The sequence below is a fragment of the Schistocerca gregaria genome, chromosome 6, assembly GCF_023897955.1.
Source record: "Schistocerca gregaria isolate iqSchGreg1 chromosome 6, iqSchGreg1.2, whole genome shotgun sequence".
NCBI classification, from domain to species: Eukaryota; Metazoa; Arthropoda; class Insecta; order Orthoptera; family Acrididae; genus Schistocerca; species Schistocerca gregaria.
The window spans coordinates 381714243-381738607 of NC_064925.1; the positions used below are offsets into that span (position 1 = coordinate 381714243).

Below are 24365 nucleotides of genomic sequence, written 5' to 3' on the forward strand. Positions count from 1 at the left end.
CAGGAAATAGGAGCAACCTGTTAAAATACATACACTATCCAGTATGTTGATTTACTGTAGAGTTGTAGAATAAAGACTGCATTCAGACATTATGAATTACTTTGGAGTGAGGGATTTACTGATACAGTAAGCACAGAGTAATGAAATATCATTTCTGTGTAACACAAATGGCTATTTATTCACATGAGGTAATGAGTTCTATTGATGGGAGATGCGAACATTATTCCATATATCTGGGTTTCCAGAAGGCTTTAGAGACTATCCCTCACAAGCAGCTTCTAACCAAAGTTATGTGACTACAGAGTAATGTTGCAGTTGTGCAGCTGCATTCATGGTTTCCCGTCCGAAAGGTCACAGCTCATAGTAATTGACCGAAACCCAGTGAGTAACACTGAAGTAATATCTGACATCCCCCAAGGATGTGTTATAGGCCCTCTGCTGTTCCTAACCTATAAACAATTTAGAAGACCATCTGAGCAGCTGACTTAGATTGTTTTCAGATGATGCTGTCATTCTAGTAAAGTCATAGAGAGATGAAAACTAACTACAGTATGATTTAAATAAGATGTCTGTGTGGTTTAAAAAGTGGCAGTTGACTCTGTTGTGGGAGGAAAGTGAACAAAAAACTGTGTTTTATCAGGAGCTAGAGGAGAAAGTGTTACACGCATGTGATAAATGTTTTGGGGTGGCAATCATTAACACAAAGATTTTGTTCATTGCAGTGAGATCTTTTCACGAAATTTCAGTCACCTACTTTCTCCTCCAAATGCGAAAATGTTTTGTTGCCACCAGTATACATAGGGAGAAATGGTCATCATAATAAAATAAGAGAAATAGATTTCAAACAAAAAGATTTAAGTTATCTTGCCTCCCCCACTACCACCCCTGACTCTGTTGGAGAGCAGAATGGTTAAGAAATAGTAACAGGAACTTAAGTCTGAAATGCAGAGTAGCAGTGTAGATATAGACTGTTTAACGGCAGTGGGAATCAGTCTAGGGCAGCACATGGCATGTACCATCCCGAGAACTATACCTATGGAGGACATCATTACCAACACCAAAGCGGCCATTTGGACCCTTCCTTGTGAAAGGGCAAAGGAAAGACGCACTGAAACAGCCAGGATACTGTGCTGAGCAAAGCCACCAGCTTGTAACCTGAAGAAAGAAGAGCTACAAGCCATTAAGAATCTCAACGCCGACAATAGGATATTGGTGCTGCCTGCTAATAAGGAGAATGCAAGCGTCATAATGAAGACTGAAGATTATGAGAAAAGATCAGAGACGTATTAGATCCGGCGATGTACAGAGAAACCTGTGCAACACAGAAGCCCTACTACCTCGGCTGCATGGATTACCCAAGATCCTCAAGAACAACGTTCCTTTAAGACCGATTGTTTGCGCTCCTGGCTTACCGACGTATAATCTGGCAAAGCACCTCTCTGCTCCAGCCACACGTGGGGAAGAAAGACATACATAAAGGACTCAGGACATTTAATTGAGAAGCTGAAGAAACTGAAACTTGCACCAAACTACATCCTGATGAGCTTCGATGTTGTTTCTTTGTTTACAAAAGTGCCAACAGTGACGCTCAGGAGCACATTGGTTCCATTTTTCCGCAAGACATCACAAATCTCTTCCATGCGTGTCTCACCATGAACTATTTCATGTGGAATGGCGATTTCTATGAACAGTTGGAAGGCAAGGCCATGGGTAGTCCTCTATCCAGTGGTGGCCAACGTCTTCATGGAACAATTCGAAGCACAGGCACTGGACTTGGCAACTTGGAAACCTAAGGTATGGTACAGGTACGTTGATGATTGTGCGGAGCCATGGTGAAGAACAGCTTGGTGACTTCGTAAGACACTTGAACAGCCTCCATGCCAACATAAAATTTACAATGGAAATAGAAAAGGACAAAAAACTGCCATTTCTAGATGTGCTGGTCACAAGGAATGGTGAAAACCTGGGACACAGCGTCTATCGAAAACAGACACATGTGGACCGATACCTGCACAAACTATCAAACCACCACCCGAGCCAGAAAAGGGGCATGATTGTTACGCTCGTAACACGAGCAGGATGAATATGTAAGCCGCAGCACCTCAGACGCGAAATGTAAAACCTGGAAAGTGTTCTGAGGAGCAATGGGTACTCCAGAAGTTATAGTAGAAGTGTAACAGAGCCAAATACTCGGCGAAGTAAGGAATCGGAAAAAGAAATGTCGGGTACGGGCTTTCTGCCATACATTCCCAGAGTGACTGACAGAATCAGCCATATATTGCGCAAGCAAGGCGTGAAGACGATTTTCGAACCCCCAAGGAAAATCGAAGAGTGTCTTAGATCGGCAAAGGAGAAAAAGGACCCACTTGCAATGTCGGGAATGTACCGTATACCATGCACGTGTGGAAAAGTTTGTTGGAATGACTGGATGATCAATCAACACCAGGATCAAAGAACATAAGCAACATTGCAGGTTGGGGCGGTTGGAGAAATCGACCGTGGTAGAGCACACACTGAGTGAGACTGACCCCATCATAAAATTTGCTGACATGGAAGTTCTGGCTGTAGAGAAACACTATGGCACGCTCTTGTTCAGAGAAGCTGTAGAAATACAAAACATGTTAACAGTTTCAACAAGAAAGAGGAAAGCCTTAAGATAAATGGATCCTGGCTTCCTGTACTGCAGCGAACGACCGTCGCAGGTAGCAAGAGGAGAACCACACCGGAAATGACTGTGGAGAAGCCCTCGGACGTTGGCACGCCAGGTACATATAGTCTGCAACTGCGAGCTCAGCTTCAGTTCACCACCGGCAATGAAGGCTGAAGCTTTGACGATGCCAGCCACTCGTGCTGGCAAAATGTCAGTAAAATCATTAGACGAACATTGGCCGAAGAACCTGAGACAGAAGCCAATGGGCAGTTTGTCAACAAATGGCCACGAAAACCTTAACAGTTTTGTAGTTACCATTCTCTTGCTAGTTGGGTACAGAACAGCAATCTGCGGGACCAGCTCTCAACACATGATGGAGTAGAGAAGTTACAATGCCATTATCACAAATCTAAGAAACTTGAGGGAAGAGAGAATGTAGCAAACATCAGTTTGCACTGTAAATATACTCACAGAATCGGCAGTGTGGGATTATGTTGTGGGAGAAACTACTAATGATGCTGAAGTGTTTACAGTAAGAGCAAAAATAATTTTCCATTCATCAATCAAGTAATAATACCAACTCAGTAGAATAATGTGTAACATATTCCTAATGCAATTTGATTAGTGTCCAAACAGAGAGCAATGAAATCATGAGACATGACAAAGAAATTAGGGAATGTGGAAATAAAAAAAACACATAATAGTCAATCATTCTTGTTTGCTACTGAAATACTGTGATTTATTATTATTAATATTACATAGTCTTGTATAATCATGAGAATCTTACTTCACAAACAATCTAATGATGGCAAAATTTCTTTACAGTCTGTTTATTGTAACTTTTGGTGTAGGTAGCACCTTTATTATTTTTCATTTAGTTTTAGGATTATACCGTATTTTTGTGCTTTTTGGACTGGGATAAATAAATAAATAAATAAATAAATAAATTTATTTTGAATCATTGGTTCACTAATCAACATAATTCTTATAACTTGTCACAACGAAACTAGCTCCAACTGCAGCCATCCTACAACTAACAAAAACTCACTCCCTTCGCCAACCACCAGCCCTTACATAGATTAATGAGAATGAATTATACTTTTAGTATTGTTGTAATTACCATTGCACAAAACTTACAATGGACAAAAACAGTCTGACCAAGAAAACAAAATAAATTTTAAAGTAACTTTTCCTGCAAAACATAAATATTTTCCAAGCTAAACTTAGTAAAATAAGTGGCTAACAATTACTAATGAAATATGTAAACTTAGAAATGAAGAGGTACTGTAATTTCTTTCAATATCTGTGACTCAAATTCCAAAACTTTATCAGCTTGTACTAAGAAAAGCATTCCAGGCAGAAATGAACACCAGAAATATTGTAACTGTTTAGGGTCAGAACAACTCATTAGTTCACTTTATTAGGCCAGAACAAAATTTTTGTTAAAGCATATTCCATTGAAAATTATGTCAACATTGATTATTTTAAGCTGAAAGGCAGTCCATGCCTATAAAAATGTAACTACATGTGGGAAAGGGACAGGGAGAGGGGGAGAGCAAGCAGGTAAGCATCTCACATTAAGTAAGAAAGGTGTATTGTATACTGCGATAGATGCTGTGCTGGCTGAAAAGTAGTGGGCTGATAACCTGTGTGTGGTTTCAGTTTTATTTATTCTTGACAGTGGAACAAATATGTTGAAGATATAAATTGAACATGGGCGTCTCAGCAACCTTAAGGGAACTGGTACCTATGGATCATAACTTCATAAAAATTCCTATCCCTTTTTGTATAAAATAGCCGAGCATCACTTATAGTTCATATCTTTGTTTCATCCTCTAATTGCGTCGTTTCACATCTTACCCTTCAAAGATTAATAACTTCCATTCAGAGGTGCTTAATTCTGGTAAGTATCTTGGGATGAATGTGTATGTTAATTAACAGATTGGACTGGAACCTTTTCTAACCATTAATAAGGTGATGGTAAAATGAAAACTATGTAACTGGATCAGCAGACAGCACACAGACTAAGATCCAAAAACAGAAAACAAAAAAAGATAAGCAAGTAATGCAAAAGCCATGTTTCAAGAGAAATTCTGCAATCCTCGGTTTGAACATTAGACTCATGGTAGTATTAATGATTGGCAATGAACTTTAAGGAGCACCTGTACATGATGGATGTGTATAAAGAATCCCCTAAGTGTAGGTTGTGTAATGAGGATAAAACCACACCTCATCTAATGTTCTAATGCGTAGTGGTGAAGGCGAAAAGACATAGTATATTTAGATCATTAACTTCTCAAGAAATTCTGTCTAATAATGAACTAATAAAGGGCTTCCTACTACTCTTTAAGAGTACTGGCTGTCATTACTAAAGTGATAGGGAGAGAAACAGCATAATAAAGTGTTTTTGGAGCACCCAGTAGTGGCCTAAGACCACAGTTGTTTTGTCTCCTTGTGCAACTCAAGTCAACAAACAAACGTTTTATCTGATTAATTCCAGGTCCCTGGACTTGCGGAGAAACGACCTTCATTGTTGAAAGGAGACCTGGCATATGTCAGGATACAGCTGAATGAGAAGAACAATGATGTTATCGAGTATGAATCAGTCATTGCAGAAGTTCGGGAATCTGCTGTACTCCTTGCAGGTTTTGCAAATGAGTAAGTATCCATACAGACCGAACTGTAATAAAAGACTATTTTCTGTGCATTGATTACTCCATCCACCAATCTAGTCAGTTATCATTTTCCATAAAACTTATAATTAAAAAGAGACTCGGGGTCATGGAATGAGTTATTACACAGGTGGGAGAACCACCATGGCCTGCTTTTATAAAGTAAACTAGTGAAAAAACTGCAAGTTGTGATAGTCTATTCATATTTATAATTATGAAAATAACTTCTAAAATACGTTACATCCATATTAGCACTACTCTGTAATTTGCATTCAAATGTATAACGCAGACAACAACTTTGACTATTTCTCTAATGCTCCACCATCAAACAGCATTTGGGGAAAAGATGAACACCTAAATCCTTCTGTTCAAGCTCTGAGATCTATTTCATAGTGGTGATTATTTCTTGCTGTGTGGGTGGGAGTCAAAAAAAATTTTGGCATTTGGAGGAGAAAGTTGGTGAACCTTTGTTTTTATGATTTCCTCTCCAATGCGAGTATTTTATTTATGACACTATTGCCCTTATTTTGAGATAATGCAAAATGAGCTGCCCTTTGAAATTTTTTTGTGGCTTCTGTAAATCCAGTCTGGTAAGGTTCCTAAGCCACGCAGCAATACTCTAGAAGAGGGCAGAAAAATGTATGTCTGTGTATTTTAGGAGAAAACAGCTGCTTTAAAAAATCCTGTTCCTCTTATCGTACCCATCTTACGGCATTATTTAATACTTCAAATGAAGGATTTAACTTTGACAGATCATTATCAAATGCTGACAAAGTCAAAATCTCTTTAATATAAACATTATTCTTACGGGATTTGCACCTTGAGTCAAACTAGTCAAGTTGTAGGAGAAGTGGCAGATGAGGTATACTTTTACTTTGTTTTTGAATATCTTCTGGTTTTTAATTTCCTGCCAGATTACTGGACCAGAATAACTCCATTCTGGGCTATTGAAAGTTAAGACTGTCTATATGTAAGCTGTTTTTATTTTTAGTATTGTGGTTGCAAATTACACAATCATAAATTCACCATTGTTATTAACAACTAATACCAAAAGGATAAATGTATTGGCACAAAACTTTGAGGATCTTTACGTCCATCAGATGACTTCTGCAAAGTGCTTGGTTATCAACTTGACACAATATGCTGACTACACTCTTTTGAGGAATAAGTCTTGAGATAATCTTGAGAAAAAGTATGCTGGCACTCACATCTGCATCACAATATGAGTGTATTCTGAGTGCAAATCAAGTTCAACAGAGGTTTTTGGTTAAAATTTCCGCATATAAATACCACATTGGTTAATCATGCATATGGATGTCTAGACACCAAACACATTGAGCCTCATCCAGTGTGGCCCAATGGTATTTACTTCTGCTGCCTGTAAGTCATTTTTATTTGTTTTGAGTTGTGGAATGAGTTTAGCAAGATTGAGTGGAGATGTTGGCTGTAAATCTGTTGTAAGCTTGTCTTGTTATTCTCCTAGGTGTTTCTAGTATGGGTGCACATGGGTCTACCATTAGTATACGTGTGTCATCAGCAAATTAAACAGACAGGTAACTCATTTACGTAGGATAAGACAGGTGTGGACCAAGCACCAAACTATATGGCACACAGTATGTAATAATTGTTCATTCCAAATTAAATCTTGTTCTTGTCACATCATTTGTTAATGTGATCCTCCATTTTAAGTTAAGGTGCAACTGTGTCCATGTGAGAGAAATGCCTTCATCACCATATCATTTTAATTTTTTTAATAGAATTTTAGTGTCTACACAATCGAAGGTCTCATCAAGATCACAGAAACTGCCGACATAGTAATTTTTCTCATTTAGTTAGAGCAGAACTGAGTTTGAGAGACCATATCATACTTTGTTGATAGAGAAGCCTTTCTACAAGCTGATCATTTCTTAAGATTATTGCCAAAAAAATATTTTGTTGTAAGCTACTTTCTCAAAATAATTTTGAAAACTCTGGTAGAAGGAAGTTGGGTCTATAACCGGAAGTCACTTGCTTACATCTGTTTTTATGAGTGTTGCTGCTGCATACTTCAGTCTTTCAGGAAATACAAACACAAGTTGTCAACTGGCTACAGAGGTAACTTGAGTGAGGCATTATCAAGTTGGCACAAAAGTTTAGTATTTTAAATAATTCAAGGAGTATAGGCAACAATTTACCAAATAATTGACACAACAAGTTGTTGGCTGGCAAAAAAATGCGACTGAGAATTCGGCTCTGGAGAACATACCCACATGTAAGACGTATACATGTCTACATTGGATAACTGAATTGTTCAGTTTGATGGGATGAAGAGTTGTGCTGGGTGCAGTAGGGCGGAGGCGGGGGAATAAGTGAGGAGGAGGGAAGTTGGGAAGGTCGGGAGGCAGCAGGCAAGTGGGATAAGAATGCAGCAGCAGCGAACTCACTCTGATTGCAGGTGTGTGATGACTATGAAGTGAGTGAACTGCAAGGATGAGATGGAACAGAGGAAGAGGTAGACAGTGGAGAGAATGTGGATATAAGATAGCTGAAGTTAGTCATGGGTCAGGGTTGAGGGCAGTGTGGTGCAGGGAATAGTGTGGACTGAGATCATGGAAATTTGGAATCAAAGGATCCCCCTGAATTGATGTTTGGGGAGAAGGATTCGGATAGCACAGGTTGTGAAGCATCGGTTAAATTTGAACACAGTGCATTCAGCGGTGTGGCTGGTAGACTCTGCTCTTGACCGTAGTTTGACGGTGGGTCTTTGTTTGGGTGTGGAGCAGTTAAAGCAGAGCTGCTATATGATATTTTAGCAGTTAGCCCTGCCTCCAATAGGACAGATCTTGCACCTGAGTATTCCACAGTGGTATTAGTCATGTGACAAGGAGGCTGGGAGTAGATGTGGCATAAAGATGGACCAGGATTTTATACAGATAAGGTGAGCAGCGATATACTACTTTGAGAGGGGTGGCAACGAGTTTGGGTTGGGTGTTTATTTCTGGGCTCAGCGATAAGTAGTCTGAGCTCTGGCAAGTTACTCTGGTTCAGTTTGATAGTGCATGATGAGGTGCCCACCTTCTCTCCTGCCCTCCATCTAAACTGCACCACTTCACTGTCTGCCACTACAACTATGCTATCCCTCCCCTTCCCCTACCCAGCCTCCTCCATAACCCCACCCAGTTGCCACCCCTGCCTTGCACTGGTGCTGCTACTCGCAGTGTGGTTTCAGTTGTCTGAGACTGCAGACATGTGTGAGAGTTGCGTTTACACGCGCGTGTGTGTGTAATTGTGTGAGTCTTTCTGTTGTGCCTATCATGACTCAGCATCTCTGCTATATGGTGAGAAGCAACATTCCTTCTCTAATATTCTTACATTTCATCCTGGAGTTTCCATTGTTTGACAAATAAATCTAATGTTTTCTGTTTACTTGAATCCACAGTCCTGCTGAATTTTAGAAATGACATTTTACCCCTGAACTGTTACAGAATGTGTTTATTCACAATCACAATTTCAGCTATAGTGCCATTCTCAACTGCAGCTGTAACAGTTTAAGTCCAATTCAACTACTGAGAATAAATTTTATCATCAAAATGTTGTCAAATCCTTTTTATTTATTTTTATTCTATTTCCTGCTATTTTCTGCCTTACTATGAAGTATGTCAAAGCATAATTCTTCCTTTTAACAGGACACCATCCTTATATCAACCATGGCTACATACTTCATACACACAGTAACATGAGATTGATCATCTACATTAAAGGACTCAGCTCTTAACTAAAAAAAGAATATTGTGAGAAACCATATGTTTTAGCAGGAATTAACTAATCACACAGAGTTTAGTATGACATGAATACATTAGGAATTATTACAGTAAGTAATTTTTTGTTTGTAAAATGGTGAACGAATTCATACACCATTTTCTAAGATGCTGGATTAATACAGTCTTAAGACAAAAAATAACACATCATGAAGGACTTACCCATATGGGACAGAAATTGGTAGATGTGATGTACAGGTGCAGACAAACAAATGATTACAGTTACAGAAAAAAATTATGATTTTATTCAAGGGAAAGAGCTTCTAAAATGGAGCAAGCCAATAACACATTGGTCCACCTCTGGCCCATATGCAAGCATTTATTTAGCTTGACAGGGGGAATTGTTGGATGTCCTCCTGAGGGATATTGTGCCATCGGCATGTTAGATCACCAAAATCCCTAGATGGTTGCAGTGCCCCGCCCGTGATCCTCCAAACATTCTCAGTTGGAGAGAGGTGTGGTGACTTTGCTAGCAAAGTCTGGCCTTGGCAGACATGAAGACAAGCAGCAGAAACTCTCAAAGTGCAAGCAGGTATTATGTTGCTTATATATAAGTCCGGGATTCTTGTCATGAAGGACAACAGAATGGGGCATAGAATATCAGTGTATTGCTGTGCTGTAAGGATGACACGGATGATGACAGAAGGTGCCCTGCTATGAAATGAAATGACATGCTGGACCATCACTCCTGAGTATTGGGCCATATGGCAGGAAACAGTCAGTTTGATATCCTACCACTGTAAGGGGCATCTCCTGGTATGTCTTTGCTAATCATCATTGCTCAGTTTGAATCTGGTCTCATCACTGAAGAAAATTCTGCACCAGACAATAAGATTGTGGGCTAAATATGCCCCACATCACTGTAGACGGGTTTGTTGATGTACAGAGGTAAATGGTAGTCGGTGCAAGGGGTGCCGTGAGCTCAGTCCCCTGTCTTTGAGTTGCCTATTAATGGTTCTTTTGTCACTAAAACATAGTTACACATTGGGCAGATGATAATGACATATCCAGGGTTCTAAGTGCCTCTCTTACAGTTGCTCAATCCTCTTGATCTGAGGACACTCTAGATCAATTGCTTCCTTCTTGACTTCGTGTTTGGCCATGGTTCACCCATTCTTGCCAACATCGTTGAATAGTGGCATCATTCCTATGCAAAAGGTGAGCGATTCACCAATGACTCCAACCAGCTTCTTTGAGCCCGACAACATGTTCTCTTTCAATACTGACATGTGCATATAATGTTTACACATCTATCTGAGAGGTCTAATTACTATGCAACTGAGTTCATAAAATAAAATTTGTGAAGATTATGCCCTGCTATTGACTTGTCTCCTGTTCACTGTCCTTGCCAGCTGCACAGTGAAATTCTGCTGGAGTGTCTCACATTCATTCATTCATTCATTCATTGGCCTCCAAAGTTTACAATTTTGCATTCTCTGTTGATGCTTGTATATCACTTTGTGACCAATGTGCATAACCCTTTCTTAGTGAATTTTTTGAAGTGTGTATCACCATACTATGTACTTTAAATAAATTCTAATAATCGGAAGTAAACCATGTTAGTATTTTCTGTAAAATTTTCCAGAGAGAAAATAGTCCCCCAATCGTATCTCCAGGTGGGTACTGCAAAAGATACAGACAACATGAAGGAAAAGAATCCCAATTTTAACATAGCCACTTGGAATGTGAGAACACTGCTTCAGTGTAGCAAGCTATAAAACGTAAAACTTGAAATGGAATTACCGGATATCGATATCCTAGGCATATCGGAGATGAGATGGCCCCAACCAGGTGATTCGTGGTCTGGAGAATACAGTCATTCACACCAGAACTGATCAAGATAAACTAGGAATGGGAGGAGTTGGAATAATCTTAAGGAAAAACTATGGCTCACATGTCAAGCGATATGTGCAATATACCTCTCGAATAATACTAGTCAATCTTGAAACTGATCCAAAGGGCACTGTGATAATACAAATATACATGCCAACATCCAAAGAAGAAGATGCAGTCATTGATGAAATGTATGGAGAAATAAGTAATGCGATGATAAATGTTAAGGGAGATGAAAACCTGATTACCATGGGGGACTGGAACGGAACACGATTGTGGGTGAAGAACTTGAGGAAGGAATTGTTGGCAAATATGGACTTAGAAGAAGAAATGAAAGAGGAGATTAACCAATAGAGTTCTGCTCGAGGCACCAATTAGTTGTTGCAAACACACTTTTCCAACATCACAAATGAAGAAGATACACATGGAAGGCCCCTGGAGACCTGAGGAGACAACAGATTGATTACATTCTAGTGAAAGCACATTTTAGGAACCAGATAAAAAATTGCACGAGATATCCATCTACAGACGTAAGCAGTGATCATAACCTGGTCCTGATGAAAAGTTCACTGAGATTCAAACATTTGAAGAACAAGCCAGTAAAACTTAAATGGGAACTGAAAACTTCGGGACTGGTGAAACGCTATGCTCATGAAACAGACAACTTAGCTAAAAATGTTCAACATGGTGGAGTAAATGACGACTGAGATGAAATTAAATCTGGTATATACAAATCAGCAGAAACGATAGTTGGAAGAACCAAGCCCAAAAACTAGAGGAAATGGATTACAGCAGATATTATTGATCTTACAGAAAACAGGAGATTATACAAAACTGCAACTAGCCAACAAGGAAAAGCTGAATACAGAAGACAAAGGTATTTAGTTAATAGAGAAGCTACGAAAGCAAAAGAAAATTTTCTTGAAGAAATGCGCAGGGAAGTGGAAGAAAATATGCAAAACGGAATAACTGATTTAGCCTACAGAACAGCAAATCAATTTTTTTAACAAACGTAAAACAACATTCACAGGCACAATAGAAATGCTGTTTGGTGAAGACATGGTGAAGAGATGGAAAGAATACATAGAGGAGTTGTATGCCGGAACACCTCTTTCTGACGAAGTCGTAGGAAGAGAAGAGCAAGTAGATGAAGGTGAGAAGCGAGATGACACTCTGAAAAAATAATTTGACAGAGCTCTAAAAGAACTACGGGACAACAGAGCAGTGGGTATTGATGACATCACTGCAGAACTAATAAAGAATCCTCGTGACAGCATGAAAATGATGCTGCTTAAACTTATTAGGTCCATCTATAACACAGGAGAGATACCGACAGACTTCCAGAAATGTATCATTGTTCCTATACCAAAGAAAATGTGAACAGTACCGAACTCTAAGCCTGATATCACATGCATCAAAAATTCTCATAAAAATAGTTCTGAAGAGAATCTAAGAGAAGGTGGAGGATATGCTGAGTGAAGATCAGTTTGGTTTCAGAAGGGGATTGGGAAAAGAGAGGCGATTCTGGCACTGAGACTCATTATCGAAGAGCAATTACAGAAAAATAAACAAACTTATATTGCCTTTGTAGACATGGGAAAGGCATTTGATAACGTTATATGGCAAGAGATGTTCAGAGTGCTGAGGAAAAGTGGAATAAAGTACAAAGACATCCATGTGATACTCAGTTTCTATAAGAATGAGGTGGCAGTGATTAGGAACTATCACCAGGAACAAGAAGCAAATATTAGAAAAGGGGTAAGACAAGGATGTGCTCTCTCTCCTCTTATATTCAATGCTTACATCCAGGAAGCTTTAGACCAAGTTCTAGAAAGTACTGAGGTGGGGATCAAAAGTAATGGGCAGAAGATAGACATGTTATGTTATGCAGATGATAATTGCTATAGTCACGGAGACAAAAGAAGATATAGAACAAGTCTTCAGAACGATGGAAAAAATTCTATCAATCAGTATGGAATGAGAATAAACAAGAAAAAGATTAAAGTAATGGTATGCAGTACAGGAGCAGAATATGAACCTCTGAGAATGAGCATTTGGAAGAGAGGAGCTGGAAGGGATAGAGGAATTTACTTACCTGGGAAGCAAAATCAAAAGGGATGGTAGAAGCTGGAAATAAATAATATCAATCCGAAAATAAGGAAACGTTTCATGAAAGGTTTCGTTTGGAGTGTGGCACTAAATGGATGTCAAACTTGGACAATTGGAAGAGAGGAGAGAAGACAGCTAGAGGCCCTGGAGATGTGGTGCTATAGAAGGATGACGATCAGTTGGAGAGACAAAGTAACAAATGAAGAGGTGCTTAGAAGAGTACAGGAAACTAGATCTCTGTGGAGGCACAGCCAGACAAGAAGAGACAAACTTGTAGGGCACATCCTATGATACAACATCATTGGAACAATAGCAGAAGGAGCTATTGAGGGAAGGAATCTGCGGGGACGACCAAGGATATCATATATTCAACAGATCATGAATGATGTTGGATGTAACACATACATGGACATGAAGAGGAAGGCAGACAGAAGAGAGGAATGGTGCTCTGCTGCATACCAACCTAAGGGTTGAATTGAACACAAAAAGAATAATAATCTAGGTTTCTGACCTTCTGTCTGTAGTAGATTTTGCCTTTTAGTTCCAATCGATACTAGTCTGTTTTCTTTGGGAATACGACCATGTTTTGATTTTTATGGCCACCTTTAGCAAATATTCCTCCTATAGATTGAGGTTTTGTTTTCTTTTGTTGTGGTGTAAGATTGCCATGTCTGTTTTCATCCCAGTGTGGTAGTGATTTTCTTCTTCTAGATTTTTGCACCTTTGGAGGGGGTACATTTACTCTTTATTGTTCTGTAATGTAATGGGAGAGTTTAAAAATCTATTCACCAAGTAGTGGCAGGAAAAACACACACACACACACACACACACACACACACACACACACACACACACATTTAAACAGTTCCTCTTCCTCTTTTTTTCAGCTAAAGACATACAGAACATAAACCAGTTCTTACAATACTGGAGTCATGATTATATTTCCTGTTGAAATAAAAGTGTTTGATTTTGAGATGGTCTGTAGCTCTACAATCGTACAGGAGGTAATCAAATGAAAACAAGACAGACGAAACATAAATTGGTCAAGTGTGAATAGTAGTTGTGGTTGGAGAATTCTGTAGAAACTTTATCTGTATACATGGTGTGATCAAAAAGTAACTGGAATTTTTTAATTTTTGAGCTTTATACATCCAATTTTCAAATTCTTTAACTTTGTGATACACACGTTCTTGATGTATATTTGCATTTCCAGCTGTTTTGGATATGTAGTTTATGTTGACAGTCAGAACGGTTATACATATTTTAGAGTGCTCAGCGAATTTTTACTTTGGAGAAAGGTAGATCGAAGAATTTGCATTAAATTTTGCTTTAAAATGGATTAAAGTATAGCATTGCATTTGAAATGTTAACTATGGCTTTTGGTGACTCTACTATGATTAAGATGAGTTCGCGAGTGTTACAAACATTTCGAAGAGGATCAGGAAGATGTTAAGGATGAGAACCGCCTAAGCAGATCACTTAGTGGCGACAATGTGGAAATAGTAAAGAAAATGGTTCTGGAAAATAACTGTATCAACATCAGAGAGGTTGCTGATGATGTTGGCATATCATTTGGCTCATGCCAAGCAATCAGTTTTTTGGAATGTGTTGGCCATAAAATATAAAACAACAAAGTTTGTTCCGAAACTGTTGAATTTTGACCAAAATTGATGTCACTTGGACATAGCTCAGGAATTGCTGATCGGAGTTGGCTCTGATCGAGAACTTCTAAAGTAGTTGTATGTCAGGTGACAGAACATGGCTGTAGGGATATGATGTTGAAATCAAGGCCCAGTCATGCCAATGGGAACTGCATGAAGAGCCAAGACCAAAAAAAAGTTTGATAACTTGCGAAGGTTCTTCTCACTATTTTCTCACATTACAATGCGACAGTACATCATGAGTTCTTGGCTTATGGTCATACAGTCAATAAATAATACCACCTGAAAGTTATGCGCTGTATGCATGCAGTAATCCTAACAAAATGACCAGAATTGTGGCAAAACAACCTAAGGAAATTAAATCGCCATAATGTTCCCACTCACACCTCAATGGCTGTTGTTTTTTTTTTTTTTCCAGCAAAAAATAAAACCATTATGTTGCCCCAGCCATTGTTTTCACGTAACTTAGCCCCAGCGACTTCTTTCTGTCCTGCGTTTTTTTGCCACCATTAATGAGGGGGAGCCTCTCATGAAACGTGGACCTTGCCGTTAGTGGGGAGGCTTACATGCCTCAGCAATACAGATAGCCATACCGTAGGTGCAACCACAATGGAGGGGCATCTGTTGAGAGACCAGACAAACATGTGGTTCCTGAAGAGGGGCAGCAGCCTAAATCTGATGATTGATTGATCTGGTCTTGTAACATTAACCAAAACAGCCTTGCTGTGATGGTATTGTGAACAGCTGAAGGCAGAGAAACTACAGCCATAGTTTTTCCCTAGAGCATGCAGCTTTACTGTTTGGTTAAATGATGATGGTGTCCTCTTGGGTAAAATATTCTGGAGGTAAAATAGCCTCCCATTTGGATCTCAGGGCAGGGACTAATCAGGAGGATGTCTGTATCAGGAGAAACAAAACAGGCGTTCTACAGATCGGAGTGTGGAATGTCAGATCCCTTACTCGGGCCAGCAGATTTCAAAATTTAAAAAGGGAAATGAAGTGGTTAAACTTAGATATGGTGGAAATTAGTGAAGTTCAGTGGCAGGAGGAACAAGACTTTTGGTCAGGTGAATACAGGGTTATAAATACAAAATCAAATAGGGGTAATGCGGGAATAGATTTAATAATGAATAAAAAAAAATAGGAGCACGGTTAAACTACTATGAAGAGCATAGTGAATGCATTATTGTAGCAAAGACAGACACGAAGCCTACACCTACCGCAGTAGTAAAAGTGTATATGCCAACTAACTCCACAGATGACGAAGAGATTGAAGAAATGCATGATGAGATAAAAGAAATCATTCAGATAGTGAAGGGAGACAAACATTTAATGGTCGTGGGGGACTAGAATTCGATAGTAGGAAAAGGAAAAGTTGTAGATGAATACAGAAAGGAATGAAAGAGGAAGCCACCTGGTAGAATTTTGCACAGAACATAACTTAATCATAGGTTACATTTGGTTTAAGAATCATGAAAGAAGGTTGTATATGTGTAAGAGGCCTGGAGACACTGGAAGGCTTCAGATAGTATAATGGTAAGACAGAGATTTAGGTACCAAGTTTTAAGTTGTAAAACATTTCCGGGGGCAGATGTGGACTCTGACCACAATCTGTTGGTTATGAACTGTAGATTAAAACTGAAGAAACTGCAAAAAGGTGGAAATTTAAGGAGATAGGATCTGGATAAACTGAAAGAACCAGAAATTGTAGAGAGTTTCAGAGAGAGCATTAGGGAATGTTTGACAAGAACACGGGAAATGAAAACAGTAAAAGAAGAATGAGTAGCTTTGAGAGACAAAATAGGAAAGGGAGCAGATCACCAAGTAGGTAAAAAGATGATGGCTAGTAGAAATCCTTGGATAACACAAGAGATATTGAATTTAATTGATGAAAGGAGAAAATATAAAAATGCAATAAATGAAACTGGCAAAAGGAATACAGATGTTTCAAAAATGAGATCGACAGGAAGTGCAAAATGGCTAAGCAAGGATGGCTGGGGGGAGCAGAATTGCCAAAGGAGCTGAATGCCATGATGAATACAGAGTTATATATTTGCTTCCAAGATTGGAAAAAAAGTATTGGCACAGGAGTATTATAGCGACGGAAGCTGCTTTGAAGGGAACAAAGTTGATGTTGATGAATAAATATAGCTTCTTTAAGAAAACCAAAAATGCCCATCACTTTTTATCACACCTTGTAGATAGTTCACCCATTCTGGGAATTGTTAATCTTGACAACTTTTGCCTGTTACTGATGACAATACTGGTGAGATATCGATCCCAGGTATTCCAAGGTTTTTGAAAATTTTCTAACTTTAAGTTTTAAGTTTAAATTTTTTGTGTAATTTTGCATTTGTATTGTAACCCCCAAGAAAAAGGAATCTTAAGAGTGGAGAGCTAGACAGTCCGTTAACGGATTTTATTTTCCTCTGTATAATAACAAATTTTCTCTTAAAGCTGCTGTGAAATCTTGCTTCTTGCGAAATTTCAAGACTCTAGGTCAATGGCAAGTACCCTTTAGGTTTTGATGATTGATTTTGTATTAAAACATGTGAGATAAATAGCCATATCTTTCGATTGCATTGCCTTAGAACAGTAGTTGTCAGACATTTTTGCTGAAGGACCAAGAGTGAAAGTGTAAAACGTTCCAGCTCTCATTTCTATTACCCTGCTGTCACCACGCTAGACACCACTCTGCTGCTGACTGAAGTTCACGGCGAAATTCACTAATGTCCCTTACAATTAAGCACATTTTAAACTATTACCATCCCTGTAGGTATTTTTGTTCGTTACTCAACAAGAAAAATAAACTCACAAGAAGTTCCTAACGTTAGTTGCCACTCTCGGATTCTGCTATTAGTTGCTAGAAACATATTATAAAATACAGCAGAGAATCGTGGGCCGTACGAACATTTGATTCGGGCCACATTTGGTCTGCCGTGCCGCAGTTTGATGTCTGCTGCCTTGGAAGCTTAAATTTTGTACACTGCCACGGGACTGTAGACCTTAGTATATGACATACATTTCAACTCGTCATGTGTACCCTTCTTGAGAAAAGAGTTCTTAAGTCATAGGGGCAGATGTACCCACAGTTGGACAACACAGTGATTGTATAAGGGTCCCAGTTTTACCCATTGCGATACAGAACACTAAAGAGTAAGTAAACTGTTTATTATTTCAGAAGTAATTGCCATATCTTGTGATACATTTATTCTACTGAGAGGTAAAAGGACATTGCCTTCGTGAAAAAAATACTTGCAATTGCCTAGAGAACCATGATTGCACCCAGGCACGCTCCTCTTCATTCAGTGAGAAATTGACAGTCACAAATATCTTTCATCAGGTATGTGTGTGTGTGTGTGTGTGTGTGTGGTAGAATCTTTCATTTTTTAAATGTCTCAGGTTCATACCCAAGTGTTTAATGTTGATTCATTCATGTTAGGTATCAGCATGGTTACTTAGCCTTTCATTACTCTTAGATGTATAAATTTTAAATTCTCGTCTTAGTTGATTTGATACTAAGAAAGTTTTCTTGCATTTGCCAGGTTTCTGCAACGATACTTTGCAGCAGAGCCCACGGAATTGCGGTTTGCTGTTCGCTTTGCCTTCAACCGATATCCTCTCGTGGTAATGCATCGTGCTATTGATTACTGTGAGAGAGATAAGTTACTAGATGTTGTTGTTTTTCCACGTGCTCCTAAGAAGAGATTGCAAACTTTCCTTAATGGCAGGCTCAATTCAATCAGGTATAATGTTTAACAGCTTACATTGAAGTATATTCACATATTTTAAATATTGTTAAAAAGCACATTAATTGTGTTTTAAATTGTTATTATTATTATTATTATTATTATTATTATTGGTGGTGGTGGTGGTGGTGGTGGTGGTGGTGGTGGTGGTGGTGGCTGTGCTCAAACTAAAGGTTGATGTGCTGACAACATTGTTTTACTAGGCATGTTCCTATTGGAATAGGTATGTAGCTGTCTTCCTATGACCCTCCATCTGACTTATCCCACCAGTTACAGGGGTATCTACAGTTTAATGTAGATTCTAAACCATTGGACATATTAGCATCTTCACATCGACAAATTGTACTAGAGGTGAAAGAAGTAAATGTAAGAGGAAATCATGCAGCTGACTTAGATCAGATCCAGGACCTGTGGATTTATTACAATTAAGTTATATAAGTAAATATTTACTAATAATACCAATTTACAGAAACTAGATATATACAAAGAGTCAGGAGCGTGTAGATGTGTGTTGACAGAGCAATTAAGCTATCTGGCTATTAAAGAGTGTGAAGTGGTGGAAGTTATGTCCACTATCATCAGATTTTATTTTGTAAGAGAACAAGACTGGCAGAAATATATTCTTAGTTGGCTTTGTAGAGATATTTGGGAAGAAATTGGCTACAATAGGAAGAAAAATTGTCCTTCGACAACTCTCCTTTCACAAATATTGCCAGAACATTTTCATGTAATGTTTCCAAGAAGGTTGCACAGTTAACAAAACTAAATGCATCCCATTAATGCACACTGTTTCCAGGGCAACAGCACAAAAACACATTCTGTCAGAGTCATAAAAATTACTGTAAAAATAAAAATACTTTTATCTTCCCCATTCATTTGACTGGAAACTAAATACCTAATTTGGCTGAACTGAAGAGAATATATGTTTTTCATGTTACAATTGTCAGTTTTATGTGTAATTACTTTGCTAAAAAAGTTTTGTTTATTTCTACAAAATACTTGTTTTTTTTTCTCATTTAAATGTTGCAACAAATAAATTCTTGGCTGTAGTGGTTCTATTTAAAAACAACAAACCAAGGATTCTTTCAGAGCTAGGAATCACATACAAACAGGGCACTGTTAGAAAAAGAAGTGTATTAGAGCAGCAAATGGGCTGTGATCAGTTGCTCTGTCATCACTCAGTACATAATATGATGATGATCAATTCTGCTTTCTGTGTTGTAATGACGAAAGTCTTTTTCATTATGTTATGTTCTGCATTTCCTCCTGCAAACAATCTTTTTACATACATAGAATTCCCAGTTAATAAATTACACGCAATAAAATATCTACTATTGTTCTGGCATTTACCTGTATGGACAGTTATTGTCCTCCAGAGACGAAATACATCATCCATGTAGTCTGCAGGTGCCACATCTAAATATGGGCCCTCTCACAGACATTCACACCCATGTGATTTCAGACAAGTCACGGAATTGTGGAAACAAGAATCTCCAAGTGAACATGATGGCATTTAAGAGGCAAGTATGTAGTTAGGTCACCATTCTGATAAACCCTCTAGTTGCCTGCCAGCGTATTCAGACATACACTCATGGCATGTGGCGTTGTCACACATGCTGTTGTGTGCTGTCACAGACTCTTCTATCAGTTGTCTACAGTACGTGACGGGATTGTTTCGAACTCTTTTGCAGATTCCCGTCAGTAACTCACTGTATGTAACACGACATGGCGAATTCCTGTTGCTGGACAAAGGACGTTTTACGGTCTTCGTAAATATGTACAAAGAATGACAGTTCTTGTTGAAAGTGAGTTTCAAAAACTATATAAATAAGAATTTAAAGACTGAAGCTTACGATAAATTGGTTGCATTTTACATACCAATTTCCTTGAAGTAAACCATGGCTTTGCTACCAAAAAATGAAGCTTTGTGGAGATCATTTAAAGAGAATCGAAGAAAGTTTGCGATAATAAGTGTAGTGGCAGGTCTTTTGATTACATTTGTGCACAAAATTTTTGGTAGTATGATTTGCTTTTATTCATTGTTGATCAAAAGCTGTCAAGGTTTGCTGAAAACTCTGACCACACAGACTTATTTGTGTGACAGTAATACGTATAAACTCAGTCGGTTACAAGCACCATTCCATGGTTCAACCCCTTTTTCTTCTTCATTTCCTCTTACATCCGTAGGATCTCACACTTGTGTTGCAGATCGAGGCACTACTTTCCTTCACACATTTTATGGCCAATATGGTAATTATATGACCCTCAGACTAGTAACAGTGACGAGTCTCTTTTCCTCTTTTTTAAGCAATGACATTACTAAAAAAAAATACTTTGATGTCTAAGTGAGTTTTCTTCCCTGCAATTTTCATAAATTTCTTAAATAAAAAATATTAAAATACAATAACAAATACTTTTAAATGCTCACCTTCTTCCTTATTAAAGCACGAGAGCTCTTTACAGTACTGGCTGTAGTGATCTTAACACTCTGTGTCACTCAGGAAATAGATTTAAAATGCAGCCTTCAGTTGTAAAAATGATGGCATGCATGCCAATGGAACTATCTGTATTGATTTTCTGGCACCAAATTTGACTGTGATCTCAGCTAGATGCATAGAGACCAAGTTGTTGGAATGCGCCTTGGGAGGATTTGAGGAAAGAGAGAGAATGTTTTGTTGCAACAGGTCAACGATACACTACACACTCTGTATGTGGACATGGAAAGGCTTAGAAATCCACAGCTTCCATCAGTACTGTATCTGGCACACAGTCCAGATCTGGTGCCATGTGGTTCAGTTTTTCATTAAAAGGTAGGTAGTTATGAATGGGCATCATAATGTCTCCTGTAAAGAAATCCATATGAAGGCGAGAGCCTGGTTGTGGAAACAGAAGGTGGAATTCTTCAGAGATGGCTGTGTGAAACTTGTTTCATATTGGCTAAAGTGTGTTCATTTATTTGGTGAGCACGTAAAAACAAAAGCCTATGTTCCCAGAATGAATTTTTCACATTGCAGCTGAGTGTGTTCTAATATGAAACTTCCTGACAGATTAATCTGCCAGGAAGTTTGAAAAGAGTATGTTATCTCTGATGAAATTTTGTGGGAAGTTTTCATGATTGATTTACCAAAAAATTCTTAGCCTCTTTCTTGTGCTATCTATGGAGGCATTATGCATCATCCAACACTTGTTGATTGTCACTCTGTACTCTATAATGGCCTCATATATCATAATTTCTAATCATAATTTGCTATCAATTAGATTCTACAACAGACAACTGGTGAACAATCCGGCACAAAATCAGGCTGTGGTAAGCATTCTGCAAGGATCATCACGGCCTGCTCCATACATCATCTATGGACCTCCAGGGACAGGAAAAACAGCAACGTTAGTAGAAGCTATTCTACAGGTTAGTTTAGAACCTTAAATTTCTTTTTTATTTATGCTCTAGATGTAAATGTTTGATAGATTTTGTAGAAAATTTGCTACACTGTAAATCTGTCCAGTACTGAATTGAGAAGTTATTTATAAATAAAAACACATGTCTGTAACACACTATTTATTTCTTACCATATGCAGTTTTAATTTACATTGTTATTTATTACAGTAAAATTCATAACAAGGGTTGAAGATGATAGTGTAACAGCCATTAACATCTTATTCTTAAACCTGACTACATTCAGTGAATTGATGTGAAAACAATAATAAATAGTTTATTTGACCATGTTGGTAAAAGTGGAACAATAAAACATTGAGCAGCTAAGTCATTGTCACATAGGCAAAAATAATGTGTAACAGCAGAATAAACATTGGCTCGATCACAGGGTGTATTGATAAATCAAGGGAAGGATGCTGGGAAGACATATAGAATGCAAACAGTGATAGTGGCATCTTTCACTCTTCAATTCCAACAGGCTCACAACTCTTTTGAGAGTAAGTGTATGGTGAATGTGAGGCATCGAGCCATTACAGCTTGTCTCCTTCTTCTGAGCTGAAGTTTGCTTCCTTATCTCTTTTCTCTGAATTATTCTGCAGGACAGAGTCCCTGCTAACAACCTAATTCACTTCCTTCATATTGATTCTGACTTCCCTCACTTGTTTCCTTATTTTACACCACTTGTTTCAGTTAATTTATGTTCAATGCTCTCCCCCTCCCCTGCCCCTTTGGTGAGACCCTTTCTTCGCAGATATTTTGATGGTGAGAAGAGTCTGTACTTGCATTCCAGAGCAAGAAAAGTTTTCCAGTGTACATTTGACATAATGACGATGAAATGGAGACTACTGATGAAGAAAGTAGAAGGATCAATCAAAGTAGCTGGTCAGTAATATGAAAAGGGCAAATTACTATTAACCAAATAGAGGAGGCAGTGAGTCACAGACACACACAATGAGGAGATGAAGAGAGTTCTAAACTTTTAGCTTTTGGGCAAAAAGTCATTTTCAGAAGCAGAAAAAGAAGAATCTCTCTCTCTCTCTCTCTCTCTCTCTCTCTCTCTCTCTCTCTCTCTCTCTCTCTCTCTCTTAGCTAGTGCTTTTGTTTACTTACCGTTGAATTGTAAGAGATCCATACTATACCACTATTTACAATTGATCAACAAACTCATTACTGCCTTTTAATGGCAAGAAGTGTTAAGTGAGTTCTAAGTCTCAATTTTTCTAATTTTCATTCAAAATTTGAGGCATTTGTTCAACACATACATTGCACAATGTACATTTCACGTGGTTTACATGTTTGTTACTATGAATCCGTTTCATGATCTGTACAGCATATAAAGACTGATGAATTGCAGTTAATATGTTTGATTTGTGAATGTGAGGCAGTGTTGTGTATTGCTTGCCTGTTGTTGTGACAACTCTTGTGGAACACCACATAATAAATAATAGTGAACTCACATGGAAAGACATAGCATGCAATGACATTATTTCACCTATATAACATTCAAACATGATAAGAATGTAAGGTTTTAAACTTCTTGACAATGTTTTCAGGTTCTTTATTATAACAGGTGATTTTGAAGGTACTGTGGAACCTTCTCAGACAGCTTACTGTAACACAAGTTCTGCATGAAACTTCGATGCTCAAAACTAGTTGCAGAAAGACATATAAAGTAAATTTAGTTACTGAGGGATAAAAATGAGTTTTTCGGGAAAGATTGTAGTTAAGCTAATCATACAGGTTATCCTAAACCATCTGAAACCAAATCACCACAATTGTAATTAAATGTATATAGACCTTCCAGTTTAAGGTACACTGCCAGGGAGTTTTAAAAATATAAATTCTCAACTGTAAAATCTTGGTCAGAAGACTGTGTTGTACAGAATCATGGTGTTAAGTTGTCAATAGTGATGTTTGATTTCAGTTATTAATTTTCCAACAAAGTTGAACCAAGATGATATAATGCTAATATAAAGATGTTCAAAGTAAGCATTTATTGTAACCTTTTAAGTACACCTGCTGATTTGGTACTGTCACGTGTGAGGTCTGGAAGTATCCCAACAGAGTTTAGGTATGTTTATAAATAATTGTTGGAAATATGTTGCATATTTACGTAATAAAAGACAACTTATTTATTATTTAAATCTGTTATTGTGCTTTTAATAATCGGTCTTAAGAGAAATTCTAAATCATTTACAAAAACATTTGTTTTTATTTTTATAGCTCAGATAAAATAAAATGAAAATTAACTTCTAATTAAACTTTTTCTTAATAACAGAATATGGACATAAAATGAAATTAAAATTTTAAAGCAAAAATAACTAATAAGAAAAAAATGACAGCACATTATGTGCCTACAAATAGATTCATTTTCTTTGGAGTTGCAGGACAAACAATAATTGTCTTTGAATGAGGCTTACAGATACCTTTTTTGTAAGTTTTACATATTACAGAGCTCTTT

The 24365-nt window shown here is 38.0% G+C and overlaps 1 protein-coding gene across 1 annotated transcript in view; it reads left to right on the forward strand.

Annotated features, from left to right (window-relative positions):
• The window catches only part of LOC126278093 (putative helicase MOV-10), a 280795-nt gene that overhangs the window by 178264 nt on the left and 78166 nt on the right, over positions 1 to 24365 (forward strand). The window contains exons 10-12 of the mRNA XM_049977939.1: positions 5151 to 5308; positions 18268 to 18468; positions 21730 to 21877. Of these exons, the coding sequence (XP_049833896.1) occupies positions 5151 to 5308; positions 18268 to 18468; positions 21730 to 21877 (507 nt within the window). The remainder of the gene's footprint in view (positions 1 to 5150; positions 5309 to 18267; positions 18469 to 21729; positions 21878 to 24365) is intronic.